Genomic DNA, 19,002 nt, shown 5'->3' on the forward strand with positions numbered 1-19,002 from the left:
GAGATAAATGCAAGGGAGGTGGGATTGGGGAAAGGTAGCTGGGAATGCAATAGGTAGATGAAGGTTTGGGGAGAAGTTGATAGGTTGGAGAGAATAGATGGGAAAGACGATGGACAGGTCAAGAGGGGTATGCTGAGTTGGAGGCTTGGGACTGGGATAAGGTGGGAGAAGGGGAAATGAGGAAACTGGTGAAATCCACATTAATCCCGCGTGGTTGCAGGGTCCCAAGCCGGAAGATGAGGGGATCTTCCTCCAGGCATCGGGTGGTTAGTGTTTGGCGAAAGAGGAGGCCCAGGACCTGCATGTCCTTAGTGGAGTGGGAGGGGGAATTGGTGTTCATCCACGGGGCGGTAGGGTTGGTTAGTGCATGTTCTCTGAAACCATCTGCAAATTGGCATCCTGTCTCCCGATGTAGAGGAGACCACATAAGGTGCAACGGATACAGGAAATGACATTAGTGGAAGTAAAGGTCAATTCTGTCAGATGTGGAAGGATCCTTTTGGGCCTTGAACAGAGGTGGGGTGGGGACGTGTGGGCACAGGTTTTGCACTTCCTACAGTGGCAGGGGAGGGTGCCAAGAGTGGGGTGTGGGCTGGAGGGGGTCATGGAGGGAATGGTCTCTCCAGAACGCTGATAGGGATGGGGAGGGGAATATATTCCTAGTGGTGGGGTCTGTTTGAAGGTGGCGGAAGTGGCAGAGGATGATGCGATGTATATGGAACTCGGTGGGGTGGAAGGTTCTGTCCTTGTGGTGTTGGGAGGGATGGGGTTCAAGGGTGAAGGTGCGGGAAGTGGAGGAGATGTGCTGGAGAGCATCATCGACCATGTGGGAGGGGAAATTGTGGCCTTTGAAGAAGGAGGCCATCTGGGATTTTCTGAGATGGAATTGGTTATCCTGGGAACAGATGAGGCGGAGGAATTGGGAATAAGGAATGGTGTTTTTACAGATAGCATGGGAGGAGGTGTAGTCCAGGTAGCTGTGGGAGTCTGTGGGTTTGTAGTAGATGTCTGTGGTTAGTCACTTGCTGGAGATGGAGATGGAGAGGTCCTGGAAAGGGAGGGAGGTGTCTGAGATTGTCCAGGTGACTTTGAGGTCAGGGTGAAAGGTGTTAGTGGGTTTGATGAACTGATCAACCTCCTCATGGGAGCATGAGGTAGCGCTGATATAGTCATCGATGTAACGGAAGAAAAGGTGGGGGATGGTGCCAGTGGAGCTGTGGAAGATGGACTGTGCCACGTACCCAACAGAGGCAGGCATAGCTGGGGGTGCACGTGGGTGTCTCTGGCTACCCCTTTGATTTGGGGAAAGTGGGAAGATTGGATGGAGAATTTAAGGGTGAGGACCAGTTTAGCCAATCGGGTGAGAGTGTCAGTGGATCCACCTGCAACCACACAGGATTAATGAGGATTTCACCAGTTTCCACATTTCCCCTCCCCACCTAAACCCAGTCCCAAGCTTCCAACTTGGCACCACCTTCTTAAACTGTCCATTGTCTTTCCCATCTATTTGCTCCACCCTCCTCTCCAGCCTATCACCTTCTCCCCCACCTTCATGTATCTATTACATTCCAAATTACCTACCCCCCCATTTATCTCAGCACCCTTGGCCCACAAGCCTCATTCCTAATGAAGGGCTTTTGCCCAAAACATTGAATCTCCTGCTCCTTGGATTCCCACTCCACCAAGGACATGCAGGTCCTGGGCCTCGGATGCCTGACCTGCTGTGCTTTTCCAGCACCACACTCTCATTTGATGTAATCCCTCACTTCATGGTTTTCCAGCAGGTGTCAATAGATAATGATCAGAAACAGATGATTTTTAGTTTCTTTGTGGCCAGTTTATGAGCAAATTGTGGAATGCATACTGTTTTTATTGCTAATGTTTAAATCAAATAGAGATTAATTCTGGTCCTTCTGGGATTGTAACACTGAATAACATGCAACTACTTTTGCATTGAGCCTCTGGAAGGGTGCATCATTTGGCTTACAAACTTGTGCACACCTATCTCTTCTTTTGTCCAGCTCTACCTAGCCGTCTTTGACTTTAGAATAGCTCCTTTGTTTTACTATACATGGTAGATCAAGATGCCTTTATTATCCTGGAGCTATTGTCCTATACCCTTGTGTGCTCAATTTTAGCCTGTTTTATCCTTCTGGTTTGTTCCCTTGCCCAAATCCATTTTGCCTTTTTGTTTAGTACTTTGAAATGGCTCGTATCATCAAGATGTGATAAAAGTGCTCCAAGTCCACATTTCCCATTCAATTTGTATCATAGCTTCTGTGGTCTGCATTGTGCCAAATGTTACCATTTTTAGTTACCTATCAAACAAAATTAGGTTTGAAAAGTACGGTTCTGGAAAAGCGCAGCAGGCCAGGCAGCATCCGAGGAGCAGGAGCGTTGATGTTTCGACTATGAGCTGTTCATCAGTAATGAGGGGGTGTCCCAAGGTGGCTGAGAGATAAATGGGACGGGGCATGGTGGGTGAGCAGAAGGTAGCTGGGAATGTGATAGGTAGATGAACGTGGGGGTGTGTGGTAGTGATAGGTTGGAGAGGAGGGCAACTCCGCTAAGGACATGCAAGTCCTGGGCTACCTCCATAGCCAAACTCGAGCCACCTGACACATGGAGGAAGAATACCTCATCTTCTGCCTTGGAACCCTCTAACCACATGGGATCAATATCGATTTCACCAGTTTCTTCACTTCCTGTCCCCCCCACCCTATCCCAGAAACAAACTTTCAGCTCAGCACTGCCCTCTTGAACTGTCCTACTATCCATCTTCCTTCCCACCTATCCGCTCCACTATCATTTCTGACCTATCACCATCACCCTTCACCTTCATTTACCTATCATATTCCCAGCTACCTACCTTCCCCCAAGACCCAACACCCACCCCCCATTTACCTCTCATCCCTCCCCTTGGGCCAGCCCCTCATTCCTCATGAAGAGTTCATGCTCAAAACATCAACTCTCCTGCTCCTCAGATGCTGCCTGACCAACTGTGCTTTACCAGCAACACACCTTTCCACTCTGATCTCTGGCAACTGCAGTCCTGTTTTCTCCTACATAAAATTAGATTTTGAGAACAGAATATGTTGAAAATATTGAATAGGTCAAATAACATCTAGAAGATAAAAGAGATTTTATTTTGATGACCTTTCAACAGAACTGAATGAATTTAGATATGTGTCAGATTTACAACAATTACAGAAATTGAATGTGGCCTAGGGTAGCAAGCGAGGGAGTATGATGGCAGAAATCACCAGGGCAAGATGGATTGCCCTCTCGGATGTTCGAGGAAGCCAGGGAGGAAAATAGTAGGTACTCTGAGGGATATTCTTCAAATATCTCTAAATGCAAGCGAAGTGATAGAGGACTGGAAGAATACAAATGTGGTCCCTTTGTTTAAAAAGGGTACAAAGGAAATTGGGAAACAATTATAGGTCAGATAGCCTTATTTCAATTGTGGGCAAATTGTTCGAATCAAACCTGGTTCTGAGAGATCAGACAAACTGTTACTTAGAAAGACATGGATTCATCAGTATTGTCAGCATGGCTTTAATGTAAGGTCATGCCTAACAAATTTGATTGAATTATTTGAGGAAGTGTCAAGGACGATTGATGAGAGTAATGCAATGGATGTTGTCTGCAGAGATTTTAGTAAGGCATTTGATGAGGTCCCACATAACAGACTGATCAACAAAGTAAATGCCCATGGGATAGAGGTAATGTGTCAAATTGGATCCAGGGTTGGTATAGCAACAGGATCAAAATGTTTGATGGCTGCCTCTGTGAATAGAAAGCTGTTTCAAGTGGTGTTCTGCAGGGTCAGTGTTGGGAACCCTGCTGTTTGTGTTATACATTGGCGATTTGGACTTGAACATGTCGGGCACAATTGGGAAATTTGCAGAAACAAGAATTGGCCCTGTACTGGATAGTGTAGAAGAGAGCTGTAAGCTCTGAAATGATATAAATGTGTTGGTGGAGTGGATAGGAAAGTGGCAGATAGAGTTCAACTCTGTTAAGTGTGAGGTAATGCATTTAGGGAGGTCAAACAGTAAAAGGGAATACACAATAAACAGGAATGTACTGGGAGGGGTAGATGAAGTGAGAGATCTTGGCATGCAAATGCATAGATCTGTAATGTTAGCGGTACAGATGTTGTAAGGAAGGCATATGGAATGCTGTCCTTCATTGGAAGAGGTATAGAGGCAGATATCAGTGAGGCCACAACTGGAGTATTGTATGCAATTCTGGTCACCATATTACAGGAAGGATGTGATTGCTCTAGAGAGAGTGCAGAGAAGATTTATCAGAATGTTACCGGGGCTGGAGAATTGTACCTACGAGGAGAGATTGAAGAGATTGAGGTTGTTTTGCTTGGAACAGAGAAGGTTGAGGGGGGACGTGATTTCAGGTATATAAGAGCATGAGGGAGAGAGATAAACAGGAGGAACCTGTTTCCCTTAGCAGTGAGTTCAAAAACCAGGGATCATAGCTTCAAGCCAACTGTCAGAAAGATTAGAAGGGATGAGAGGAAAGACCTTTTCATGTAGAGGGTGGTGAGTGTTTGAAACTCATTGCCTGAGTTAGTGATGGAGACTGTGACCCTGAGTGCTTTTAAGAAGTACCTGGATCTGCACCTTCATTGCTGTCAACTGCAGGGCTATGGGCCATGTGCAGGAAAATGGGATTAGAAATGGCATCTTTGGGTCAGCATGAGCAAGACAGGCTGAACGGTCCCTTTCTGTGCTGTATCATTTATTTAATGTTTTATTGTCAGTACCTGATGTCTGCAGGAAATGAGAGCAATGGTAGTGACCTGACATTGTTGCACTGATATCAGAAGGTTGTAAAGCACTGAGTCAAAATATGACGTGCTGTTCCTTAAGTTTTATTGAAACAGGTTGAGACCAGAGTGGGATGGGCAATCAAAATGGCATATGACTGGTAGCTGTGAATCACCCTTGTGGAATGACTAGAGATGTACAATAATACAGTTCTCTTGCTTGTGTTTTATCTTCTCAATGTAGATGCGACTGCATTATGAGTAGGAAATGTTTTATCCAAAATCAAAAACATAAAAGCAAATCACTGTTTTCCTTGGAGGTGATAAAAATGTGATATGAGCGATTTTATATCTGAAATTGGTAGATTTTTTGCTAGATACGAATGTAGATTGATTAGAGCCAAAGTAATGAGTAGAGTTAAAATACAGATCAGCCATGATATAATGAATGGTGGACCAGGCTCACAATTCAATAGTCTACTTCTCCTTGGTTATGTTTATGGAATTATAATTGGACCTTCAGCTTGTAGGTTACAAACTTCCAACAGAAGGTAAGCTTTATACTCCGATATTGCAGCAAAACCGTATGCTTAATTGTTGAATAAATCTTGATGAATGGGAAAAAATTAGTCATCCTCAGCTTGTTAATTGTCCATGTGTTAGAAATGAAAATGGACTTAGAAACACTTCTTGGAAATGGAAGATAGGTTTTTTTTTAAGATCAAATTTTATGGAAAATATGATTTCAAGTAAATCTTTGTCGGAGGAAAATATGATCTTTTTGAGTTTTTTTCTTTTTACTGGCTATTTTTATTGAACATGATCTTGAATAATAGCTAAAAGACTACTCAAAGCCAAATCATGTGCATTAACATCATTAAACTTATACATGTTATTAAACATTGGATATGATTAGATGCAGTTTTTCTTTCAGAAGCATTTCCCTATTCTTGCAACCTGGAGTTAATTATCAAAAGTTGAAAATTGAATTATTCTGAACAGAACCAGCCAATCTAGGCATAAATGTATTGTTATTGTCGATGTCAGACAATTAATTGGACCAGTTCTGGTTAGAGGTGCAAGAAATTCAAACATATCCATCAGTTAAGAGACCTGCAGTTAGGGTTCTGGTTGTTGGTTCCAGCTGTTACATTTTCTGTTGGAGGGAAAACACTGAAGTTCTGATGGCAAGTTCACAAAACCTTGTGAACATACTTGGGACTACCCACTAGCTTGCTACTTGTTCCCTTCATGCTTTATAATCCCAATTTAGTCAGCGGGCAAAAATCTGGCAGATGGAGTACAGTGAGGGAAAATATGAAGTTGTTCACTTTACGAAGGAGAATACAGAAAGACAATTATTTTAACAGAGAATGACTGCCAAATTCTAAGGAGCAGAAAGGTTTACATTTTCTGGCTCTGATGTGGAGGAGCTTGTGTTGGACTGGGGTGCACAAAGTCAAAACTCACACTACACCAGGTTATAGTCCAACAGTCCAAATAAACCTGTGGGACTATAACCTGGTGTTGTTGATTTTTGACTGTATTCTGGCTCATGCATCACAACAAGCTTAGTATGGGGGTACAATACCTAATTTTGAAGACTCGTGGGGATTTTGCCCTTTATTATGAGAGGAATTGAACATAAATGAAGGGATGTCATGCTTCAGGTAGAGAGACATGAGTGAGTCTGTATCTCAAATACAGTACTGTGTGCAGTTTTGGTCTCCTGATAGTAGGCAGTTCAGAAGAGGTTTACTAGATTGATATCTAGAATGAGTGAATCATCTTATGAGCAAACATTAGACTGGGTGGACATATTTCCACTGGTGTATAGAAGAGTGAGAGTTGATTTGACTGAAGTCTATGTGATCTTAATGGTCTTGACAAGGTAAATCTGGAAAAAAATCTTTCTTTTCATAAGTCAGTCCAGAATTAGGTTTTAAAATTAAGGATCACCCTTTCAGAATGGAGCTGAGAATTTTATTTCTTGGAAAGTTGACCGATTTACAAATTCCTGACCTCAAAAGGCAGTGAAGCTGGCTCTCTGAATGTTGTTTTTAAAAAAAATGTAGCTAAATTCTTATCAGGCAGGGTAGGCAAGGACTGTGGGCCAGGCCGAAATGTGGAATTTGAAACACAAGCAGATCAACTGTCATCTTATTGAGCGGCTTTACAGACTTGAGAAATGAACCTCCGGGTGAGGCGAATGTGGTTTCCAATACAAGCTTGCACCAGCTTTGTGCAGCTCTATACCACTGCTGGAAAAATCGGCTAGAATTGGCTCCTACCTCAATAACTTTGCTGTGTGGAAAGACTTTGCCCCTTCAGCCAAAGAAATAGCTTGCAAGTACCATGGAGAGCCAATATAAGCTTTGTCTATCCACTTTCTTCTATTCTGTATAGAAGAGGGATTGGAGTAAAAGATTTTAATACTAGCACTTTGATTTATTTTTTTGAAAATCAGAACATTCACTCAAAGATTAAAACATGGGGCTAGGTTTTGTTATGAACAGCAAAAAGAAAGATATAAATCATTGTCATCACACTGGTACCTATCACCAAATGAATGTTATGATCTGACTAGGAACCATAACCTTTTTGAGATCCGAGGTACTTCTTTAGAGGCTAAAAGCACATTATTGAATAAACAACAATTACAGTTAGCTTGTTAGAAAGTAATTTAATCTGGAATATCACACAACTTATATTTTAAAGTACTGAATTATGCTGAGGTAAGTATGGGCAACTGGCAAACTGACTAAATACACTACAGAACACATCAAACAACAAATATGGTGAAGATAGACCCCATGGATTTCTCAGCATCTCCTTAGCTGTTAGTGACATTGTGGACTATCATTAAATCTCATTAAACCTTTCAAGGGGTTCTTATTTTTTTCTCTTCCAAAGACCTAGCTTTGTAACTCCCTAAAAATCTGTTCTGTAAATTACCTCAGTGACTGCCCTTATCTGGTAATTCACTATTTCAATTGATATTATTTTCCTGTTGCTTCTAGTAACTGTTGTTCAGCATCTACTCTCAGATACAATTTCCACTTAGGTCTGGGCCATTAGCTTCACTAAACTGATACTGCTTGTGTGTTTCTCTAAGCTCTAATCCTGTTAAGCTGCATCAAGTAACTCCTGCTTTTGAGTGTCTTTCACTTCACTCTCTACTGCATTGAACTGTAAGCTTCTCCTGAATGCTTCAAATCCCTCATTGGCTCCGAGGGCTTTTCATGTATCCTAGTTTCCATAATTTATTGCATCTATGAGCTCATAGGACTTCTCCTGAGAGCTATCAAATGACTTATAGGACTTTTTCCTGATCTCCAATGACACAAAACACCTGCATGGAGTCTGCTCATCATTCTCTCTGACTGACTCTAAATGACTCTTAAACCTTGAACTGCACTTGATTCCAGAGATGAGGGTTTTGTCTAATGAAGTGAGATTAAGCAGTTCAGGCATATACTCACTGGAGTTGAGAAGAATGTGAAGTGATTTAATTGAGGTATATAAAATGCTAAAGAGGATCAACAAATTGGGCATAGAAAGGATGTTAACCTCATGGGACAGATTAGAGTGAAAAGTCATAGTTTTAAGATAAAGGATAACACGTTTAAAACCAAAATGAGGAGAAATTATTCATCTTGAAGGTTGTGAATCTGTGGAATTCATTACTCCAGAATGTGGTGGATGCTGGGATATTGAGTAAATTTAGAGAAGATTTGGACAGATTTTAAATTAGTAATGGGTTCAAAGATTCTGGAGAGTGGGCAGGAATGTGGAGTTGAGGCCAAGATGGGATCATCCATGATCGTATTGAGTGGCAATGCAGGCTCAAGGTGTTGAATTGCTTATTCCTTTTGTTCCTTGGCAGGTTGGAATCCAACCACCAGTCAAATGTTGTAACCACTGGAGCATCTGGTTACTTGAATAGAGTCGTTGAGTCATAGATATGTACAGCATGGAAACAGACCCTTCGGTCCAACCCGTCCATGCCAAGCAGATATCACAACCCAATCTAGTCCCACCTGCCATCACCTGGCCCCTATCCATCCAAATGCCTTTTAAATGTTGCAATTGTACCAGCCTCCACTACTTCCTCTGGCAGCTCATTCCATACATGTACCACCCTCTGTGAAAAAGTTGCCCCTGACGTCTCTTTTATATCTTTCCCCTCCCACCTTAAACTTATGCCCTCTAGTTCTGGACTCCCTGACCACAGGGAAAAGACTTTGTCTATTTATCGTATTCATACCCCTCATAATTTTGTAAACCTCCATATGGTCACCCCTCAGCCTCTGATGCTCCAGGGAAGACAGCCCTAGCCTGTTCAGCCTCTCCCTGTAGCTCAAAGCCTCCAACCCTGGCAACATCCTTGTAAATTTTTTCTGAACCCTTTCAAGCTTCACAACATCTTTCCGATAGGAAGGAGACCAGAATTGCACGTTACAATATTCACATATTGTTGGTTTATACAGTAGAATTAGATGCAAAAAGCAGTGAATTTCATCACACCACATATTTTGCATATGAGAATTTCATGGCTGTACCTATCAAAATTTCTAGTAATTGGGCAGCAAACCTGGTGTTGTGTCCATTGTGGGGATCTGTGGTATTGATGAGCAGATCAATCAGCAGATCAATTCTTCAATCAATATGGTTGAAGAATCTTCACAGGCTGTGAAGCAAGAGGCAAAAAAAATCAGTTGCATTTAAATCATAGAACAAGAAGAATAATCAAGATGTGCATTATTAATTATCTGACATCAAGTTAAAAAGAAGCAATTAAAAATTATGCAACGTTAATTTCCTGAGAGGATAAGACTTCATACTTGTTCAAAAGACAATTGAAGCTAGAGGTGTTGTATAGAGCTTCTTATTTATAAAGGTAAAATCTCATGTTCTGAATACATACGCCCTTACCTTTTCATCTGCCCTTAGAACATGATTAGTCGACAATTGCCACTAAAGTTATCTCATTACAGTGATTTCTGAATAGGTTCCATTGGCAACAGCTCAACCAGTAAAGGAGCTGAACATCGCTGATTCCAACTTTTGCTATCCCACATTTACCTATCAGAATTTCAGTTTTACCCTGTCATAATGGGCGGCACGGTGGCACAGTGGTTAGCACTGCTGCCTCACAGCGCCAGAGACCCGGGTTCAATTCCCGACTCAGGCGACTGACTGTGTGGAGTTTGCACATTCTCCCCGTGTCTGCGTGGGTTTCCTCCGGGTGCTCCGGTTTCCTCCCACAATCCAAAAATGTGCGGGTCAGGTGAATTGGCCATGCTAAATTGCCAGTAGTGTTAGGTTAAAGGGGTAAATGTAGGGGTATGGGTGGGTTGCGCTTCGGCGGGTCGGTGTGGACTTGTTGGGCCGAAGGGCCTGTTTCCACACTGTAAGTAATCTAAAGTAATCTAATCTAATAATATGAGCAGGATTGGTATTGTTAGCACAGCAAACTTTGGGCCACTGAAAGAATGTTGAGAGTATTCTGTGCAACCAGTTAGTGTACTTGACGTTATATAAAAGTTACTTTCAGGGATCATTTACTTTACACTGCATCCAGTTGCTCGAGACTGAAGTTCTTTATTATTGTTGGACTCACCAGTCTGCACTTGTATTCTGAATTTACACTTATTTCCTTTCCCCACCTGCAGCTAGATTCTGTGCTTCATTGAGCTACATCTTTCTGCTTGTTACGGAAGCTTTATGTGATTGTAGGTGATTTTAACCATCAAAACTGGGATTTGAAATGTATTCCTCAGATTGATGGATCAATGTTTTCGACTGGGTCATCGATGTAGCTCAAAATTTACATATTGTTCATTGCTGTTCTTGATCCTAAGTTTGTGTTATTTCCAACAACAAAAACAAATTGCTGAAAAGTCTCAGCAGGTCTGGCAGAATCTGTGGAGAGAAATCAGAGTTAACATTTCGGGTCTGGTGATCCTTCTTTAGAACGAATATTCAATGGTGCTTTCATTGCTGGTGAAATAGCGGAATGAATATCACTTAAATTTGTTTTTGTATGCAGGAACTATAAATCCTATGAACTACACTCGGCACAGCATCACCACTATGGCAGCACCCCAATGGAAGTGTTTAATAGTTGAGGAGGGAGAAAGAGACCAACAGCTAGATCCAGAGGAGTTGGTAAATCAGCAGAATGGAGAAGTGTCTCAAGAAAGTGGAGGCCTGAGTTTTCTATTAAAGCAGGAAGACCTGGAGATTCAAGACACTTTCTTCCAGCTTTTTATTAAACTGGAGAATTCTTTAAAAGAAATGAAGCAATATGTAATGCAAATAAATGTGTAAGTAATAGCGACTCTGAATTGAATTTAATCATTGCTCATTCTGCAAAACTGAGCTTTTTTTTAATGGCAATGTAGCAATTGAGTTCTTGCTTGCTTCTGAATGACCTGATAGTTATTGAATGATTTTGCTGCACAAATAGTTTTTGAGATTTGCATGACTTTTTTTGACCTCCATTCCTTTGACCCACTGACCCTCCTACTCAAAACGAAAATAGTTTTATTTTTCAACTAGTAAACCTCATCTCTCATATCATTCTGCACCTGCTAATTTCTTCAGAACTGTTCGAATGTGCTTGGTGAATCCTGGGCTAACTTGTCTTTCTGATTTCTTTTATGCACAACCTGCATTGAAATTTTCCTTTCTTTTAGTTTTCTACATTGTGGCATTTGAAAATTAGCACTTGTTTCGCTGCTGGGTGAAATAATGTAACATTGGGGATCAGTTCTGAGTATTTTGTCTGATTGGTCCATGCAGCTTAAACTAACTTGAGTAAATGGGTAACTATGAATCTAATTTTTCATAACAATTCAGAAATTTCATGTTAAACTCATCATATATTAATCTGCAGAAATGAACAGTGAAAGAAATTGATCACTTTCTTCGGTTGTGTGCTTTTGCTACCATTCCTGTGGAGTTGCTTTTGGACATCATGCTTCTAAAAATTACTTTTTGGCTAGCGCAATAGGATCTCGGACATGGTTAACACGATACTAAACTCAGAAAGGATAAAGATCGATTAAGTTCCAAATTCTGATTTCTGAACTTGGTCCATCAAGAACCTGTAATGTTCTATTTGTAGGGTATGCATCAACTGATGAATGAGTAATATTTTACAATTACTGAATTAAGGTTTAACTGTCATGTGAATCAATTTTTCTTGTGTTGAATTACAGTTTTTGCCTGTAAGTCATGAGACACGTGTCACTAAATGCAAGAAGTGGTGCCCAATCCAACTGAAATGCAAGCTGATGTTTTCCAGGTGGTTTGACCAAGAAAGGGAAAATTATTTCCATGTGTATAGCATTTATTGTCGATTAGACTGTAATATTGTCTCTGTTTGTCTGCAGCCTGCTGTCCTCAATAACTGAGCCTGCCCAGTCTGAGACTTCAGAGCACAGTTCATCAGACCTCACACTTCCCCCATCCGTTCTGATGGAAGAAAATGATATTGACAAAGCTGAACACTGTGGAACAAAGAGAGTCTGCTTTGTGGTGAATGAGGAAGAGCAGGATGACTCTGGACACGATACAACAAGTTATAGGGATTCCTACAGGTACAGATCTCTGCTAGCAGCCAAACATTGGCTTATGATCGTTCTTTTAATGATTAATTTATTTGAACAAATATTATAAGTTCATGGTTTGAGCACAGAACATTACAGCACAGATGTATGGTTTGTAAGCTTGTACTAGATTTTTATCTTCACCATGCCCACCTTGCGGCATTTCTTTCTCCTGCTTGTTCACTGCACCATTCAATATTCATTCTTGAAATTGTGCCATGGACCATTCCCTGGCTGGCTGAATTTCTGATAGAATTCTATTGATCAGGTTTTGTTCAGCAATTTTTCTGTAAGATTTAATCTTGAGTGATTATAGAACAATTAATCTGTAGGGAAATTTTCTGTGTCTCAGGTTCTGGCCTCATCCCAATTATGCACTCTATTTATCCAGTGTAAACATACTTTGTGGGAAATCACTGATCAAGCCAGTAAACTATTTCTGCATAATAACCGTAAGGACACTAACTTCCGATATAGCTGACAAGGTTACTTCAAAAGTATTTTTTTAATGAGTTATTCACTCATAAAATAATTGTTGTCTAAACAGTTGTCGATACCTTTACATTGATAAATTAATTTGGGTGTGGAATAACTTGTACTATCAGATCAGTGGTATCTTTGAAATATGAGAAGATTGATTCATAACTTTCATCCAGCTTGATTCAGCTCTGTCATGCCTGGTGTGTTGCAGTATTACGAATGTTTCACATTAAGCACATATTACTGCAATATTTATTGTAATTTCTGATTTCTGTAATTTCTATAATTCTGATTTCTAATGATTATTGTGTAATGGTTAAAACCCATGTTGCAACTTTCCTAGTATTTCTTCTGTTCCTGGATACTTTGCAAACCTTTTCCCCTCCTCCCCTTGCCCACTACTGTCCCCAGTTGGAATTGAATGTATTTCTATTAGTTTGAGGCTGTTGAGTCATAGATTTATTGCACCCAGTGTACATGCTTGCTTGTTATTTTTCCTTTTTTGATTTGGAGAAATATAAAATTGTGCATCAAAGAAAAGACAAAAGATATGCAAATTTCATGATGCCCTGCTTACAACCCCTGCCACCCTACCCATTCATACTTCAGCAGTTAGCATTAGGTGCAAATAACCAAGTTGCTCAAACTTAAACCATGGAATTGTGTGTCCTGGATGTTTTGAAATCCTTGCTTGCATGCCAACTATGAATTAAGCAATTTCATCTGCCATTTCTAATTTTTAAAGTTAAAACTGTTAAATAAGATCGGGAATATTATAAGCAGCATTATTTATGTGGTCAATAAACATTTAAAGCAAGAGTGAAGCATGAAATAGTCATTCTAAATTTGTCCTTTAAAAAATGCAGACACTACAAGTTAAATTAATCAATTGCTCCATTGTGGACTGATTTGAAACAGATTTACTTCTTACAACTTCTTCATGCTTCTTGTAGGCTTGAAATACCAGCTGTTTGAAAGCATTTTTTCCACCAGTCTGTGAACAATTTTCTCACGAGTTCAGTTCCAAACGTTGAAACCTTTTTTTTTGGCTTTTTGAAATATTTGGCTGTTGCAGGTATTTATGCAGAATAGTGAGATTGAAAGAATTGTTTATTCAGGTGTCCTCTAGAAGCCATTTTCCACTATTGGGGCAATTTATGCCAGGTTTTTTGGATGCAAAGTATTTCACAATCAGTTCAGAGTTTCATAATTGATAGTAATAAACAGTCCAAGCACTTTTCCTTCACTAGGAACTACATGAAGTTATAAGTATCTATTGTTGGATACTATGGAGATCTGAAAATACATAAGCCCCCAATAGCTGATTGAAGTTTAGTTTCAGGATTACTAAATAATGGGCTGTGTTACTCTTGCCGACTGTCTGCCCATCCTCTTCCATTTTCACTTTTGTACTTGGTGTTGCTGGACAGGGAGCACGTGGTGTCCATCGATGCCTTTAGTGAGAGATGGTCACCATGGGGGGTACAGTGCTGTATTTCCCCCTCCAACTCCATTTTGATTTAGACCCTTCCTGCTCTCCCTAACCTCCCCCCCCCCGCCAACTTCACTCTTGATGGTTTGCATTGCTCTACATGTAAATATTGAATTGGCTACATGAGTGTTTTTACTAGTGGATTTTTAAAGAACCCCAAAATACTAGTCATTGAGAGTTTGGTGGGAAGGTTGCTCAGTTGTGTATGATAATACTTCTGGTTATAAAAAAAAACTAAGAATGGGCTTTGCTCATTGTAAATCTAATTTGGGTTATTTGAAAAACAAATAGTACTCAAAGGAAGCTTCTGGGGCAGCACTTGAGGCCTTTCCTGGAAAACTTTGAAAGCACCTAGTTCCAAACCATTATTAAATGTTCCGGTCATAGAGATGTACAGCACGGAAACAGACCCTTCGGTCCAACCCCTCCATGCTGACCAGATATCCCAACCCAATCTCGCCCCACCTGCCAGCACCCAGCCCATATCCCTCCAAATCCTTCCTATTCATATACACAGCCAGATGCCTTTTAAATGTTGCAATTGTACTAGGCTCCACCACTTCCTCTGACAGCCCATTCAACACACTCACCACCCTCTGCGTGAAAAAGTTGACCCTGCAGGTCTCTTTTATATCTTTCCCCTCTCACTCTAAACCTCTAGTTCTGGACTCCCGCACCTCCAGGAAAAGACTTTGTCTATTTATCCTATCCATGCCGCTCATGATTTTATTAACCTCCTATAAGGCCACCCCTCAGCCTCTGAAGCTCCAGGGAAAACAGCCCTAGCCTATTCAACCTTTCCCTATAGCTCAAATCCTCCAACCCTGGCAACATCCTTGACAATCTTTTCTGAACCCTTTCAAGTTTCACAACATCTTTCTGATAGGAATAGATGGAGTAATAACAAAGGAATATATTCATAAAATCATCAAATCCATACAGTGTGGAAAGATGCTATTTGACTCTGTGAGTCTGCACCAACCCTCTGAAGAACATCCCACCCAGACTCAGTCCCGTCTGTATCCCCATAACCCTCACATCCTTAGTCACTCCAGGCAATTTGGCATGGCCAGTTCTCCTACCCTGCACATCTTTGGATGATTGTTATAGTTATTTGTGCAGTCTGGGATATGTTAAGAAATGCCATAAGGTAATATTAGTTTGATTTTGGCCCTGTGTAACTCCAGTGTAACAGCAGCATAATTAGGTATGTGTTTGTCCATGTTTGAACAAGAAAGCAGGAGTCTTTTTAATATATTGCCCCCTGGAGGCAAATAGAGGAATGGGGTGAATAACTTCCAGCCATAATACGTCTTGAGCTTAAAACAAAAGATATTATAAACTGCCAGGTGCCGTTTATAAAATTGAAGTATTTTACATAAAGTATTATTAAGTAAATAGAATGGAAATGCAGCTACTAAATTTCAGCATTTGTTTAGCTATAGAATTGTTGTAGTCTTCTGTTATGATGGCACAATATAAAATTGTTGCTGTTTCCAGCAATGACTGCATAGTTTCATGTGGCTATAAAGGCAAAAATATTTAACAACACATTGAAAACTAAATTGGTAACTTAGCTGCATTATATGATATAACGCAGTTTGTAGTACCATATTTAATTCAAGCACATATCTACTAGCACTTGAATTACTTTGTCCTGTGCAAAGCCACAGCTAAACCCACTTGCAACAGCTATGTTCTTTCCTTTTTAAGATTCACTGTTGCTGAGCTTTAGCACCTTGTATGTTGCAGGCCATTTTACCACAGGTTTATTTATAGCTTTAATGTAAATCATCTGCTTCCCAAGGGCTGAATATAAGTGATGTATGTTCAGGAAACTCTTTCTAAAACAAAATGATAAATTGTGACATGAATTTCATTATATCAACTTGGTTTTGTGTAAATCACCAGGTTTTAAACATCACTGCTTTATATGCTTGTAAATTACTTACTTCATATACTATAAAAGCTAGTAAACTACTGTTGGCTTCAGAAAAAACTTTGGAAAAAAAAAACTTGCTGAGTTGCCAAACTTATGGCCAATTGTTTGAACATAATTCATAAAAGTTTACTTTGTTTTATTATATCATGGAAAGAAAATGTTGCTGGCAATGGCAGCATTTATTGCCTATTCTGATTGTTCTTGAGGAGGTGACTGTGAGTTGCTGTCCTGAAGAGTAGTTACACTCTGAGCCCTATTAGGAAGGAGTTCCAGGATTTTAACCTGGAACAGGGAATGAATGACGATTATAATTTAAAGTCCTGATGGTGTGTGGCTTGCTCAGAAACAAACATTGCTGCACCAACACTTACATTTGCTGTCCTAATCATTCTAGATGGTATAGAGCATGGGTTTGGAAGACTGTTGAAGAGGTCTTGGGGAATTACTGCAATTCATTTTGTAAATTGTACATACTGCTGCCACTATGCACTGGTAAAGAAAGAGATGAATGCTAACAATGCATGGCATTATCCTGAATGGTTTTAAGCTTTTTGAGCATTGGAGTTACACTCATGTAAGCAAATGGAGAGCATTCTACCACACTCCTGATGTGTGCTGTGTAGATCATGTCCACAGTATGGGAAGTTGGGAAGTTGCTCACAACAGAATTCCCAACTTCTCAATTGATGAGACTTTTTGAGCAATCGGGGTGGCCAATAAATGCTTGCCTCGTCAGATGCTATGAAAGAATTTTTACAAAGGAAGTGATCTCAATTTGAATTCCAGACCATTTATTTGATAGGGTATTGTTGCAAATGCATTGATGAATTTTGATGCTCAAAATGCCACTTGTTTTTGGTAATCCCTTGCAGTGAATGTAACAGCAACCGAGACTCTGTTCTATCCTATACAAGTGATCGCAGCAGGAGCTCTTATCTGGGCAGTGATGAAATGGGATCAGGTGAGACTTTGCTCCAAATGAACTGATATTTAAAGCATGAAACTATTTTTAGGACTGCTGTAACATTTCTCTTCTCAAAATGTTACCCGCTCATTTTTATTTTTGTTGCCTTATCTCAAGTATGGTGTTTTGAAGATGACATCTAACATCTCTCAACATTTACATTTGTCATCAACATTAGTCACGGTACCATTTATCAGAAGTCCATTGTCATCTGATGCTGCAAATGTTTCTGTTTGAACTAAAACCCATGACATTTGGCAATAGAAATGCAGAGCTGTACTGATTAGATTAATTTGATGACTGTTGGGTATTTGATGATTATAGGACAATGAATAATTATTTAGATAAAAATAGCATGCAAGGGTATGGGAAAGAAACAGGAGATTAGAACTAGGTAATGATGCTCATTCAACAAGCTGATACAGGCATGATAAACTGAATGATCTCTTCCTGTGTCAAAACACTTCTGTGATTCTGTGCTGCATTTTTGAAATGTAATCCCATGTGAATTTTCACATGAGTAAATACTTTCTTCTTCACCATTAAAACATGGAAGCTTATTTTTTCACTGCATCAGCCTAATTGGAAACTCACAGATAATTATGGATACTATATGGAAGCAAATATTGACATTAATCCCCTCAGATGTGCAGTGATGCTCCTCACTGCTAACAACTTTGTGAAACGCCTATGATTTGGATATGCTTTCTGCAGTAACCTTCTGCATAGCACTCTTATATGATTTGAAGATTGATAAGATTAAATATTGAATATTCATTTATCGACCTTTATTATTTTGTACTTTCAAATATGCTTTCTCAATTTTAAAACAGGTGATGAACTGCCTTGTGACATAAGAATTCCTCTCGACAAACAGGACAAATTACATGGTTGCCTCGAGCACCTTTTTAATCAGGTATGTAAGCTTTATAACCACTTTTTTGTCCACCGATTTATTCATAACATTTTTAGAAAGACGTTGCAGAACAATTTTGACTTGAAAATTTCTGAAGGCGATATCTCAATATCATTGTAATAGTCTTAACATTTGCAATACATATTCCAAGTTAGGCATACAGCCTGAAGGCAACATGTTTCACATTGTAAATGTACAGAGTACTACTGAAATAAATGTTTCTCTTTACACCGTGTCCCACCTTGAGGTGCCTCAATACAATTTCAATAATGCTGATCGTCATAATGTGTGTTTCTTGTCAAGCATACAGCTGTGTGTTTCTAACAGATTCCAGCCCCTCAGTGCATAATGACTGAAAGATCTTCAACAAGCTACCTTTCTCTATTGTACATCAGTGGCAGTTACCCCAAGCTTCAACCCATCCCTCAGCTCTAATCCTAGACTTTGGAATCTTGTCAGTCTGTACTACTCTGTCAAGGACAACATTGGTTTGCTCAAAACATGCCAGTGTTTCAATGACAAAGAGGGTCTTTCACTGAGTTGATGGTCCTCCACCCACAATTGATATTTATCTCTGTCTGTGTTCCTGAGAAGAGCTCATTGAAGATAGAGTACGGCATCCTAGAGTAGTTTTGTGTAAACTTCAACATAAACCAGGACATCTGTCTCGAGACCTTCTTCATAATGGTACGTGAGGCGTTGCCCTTGAGGCACTGTTCTTGTCAAAATACATTTTTGTGTCAGGTTTGATATGAAAACTAGCAATCGGCAAATGTTGTCAGTTTGTAAGTATAAAGCTTCAC

The 19,002-nt window shown here is 40.1% G+C and overlaps 1 protein-coding gene across 1 annotated transcript in view; it reads left to right on the forward strand.

Annotated features, from left to right (window-relative positions):
- prex1 (phosphatidylinositol-3,4,5-trisphosphate-dependent Rac exchange factor 1) overlaps window positions 1-19,002 on the forward strand; it is a 224,052-nt gene that overhangs the window by 170,047 nt on the left and 35,003 nt on the right. Inside the window, exons 25-28 of the mRNA XM_043710358.2 lie at window positions 10,842-11,118; window positions 12,190-12,396; window positions 17,192-17,280; window positions 18,117-18,199. Coding sequence (XP_043566293.2) covers window positions 10,842-11,118; window positions 12,190-12,396; window positions 17,192-17,280; window positions 18,117-18,199 — 656 coding nt within the window. The remainder of the gene's footprint in view (window positions 1-10,841; window positions 11,119-12,189; window positions 12,397-17,191; window positions 17,281-18,116; window positions 18,200-19,002) is intronic.

This window comes from Chiloscyllium plagiosum, unplaced genomic scaffold (assembly GCF_037043375.1).
Source record: "Chiloscyllium plagiosum isolate Xiang-an unplaced genomic scaffold, Cpla_swu_hap1 HiC_scaffold_15, whole genome shotgun sequence".
NCBI classification, from domain to species: Eukaryota; Metazoa; Chordata; class Chondrichthyes; order Orectolobiformes; family Hemiscylliidae; genus Chiloscyllium; species Chiloscyllium plagiosum.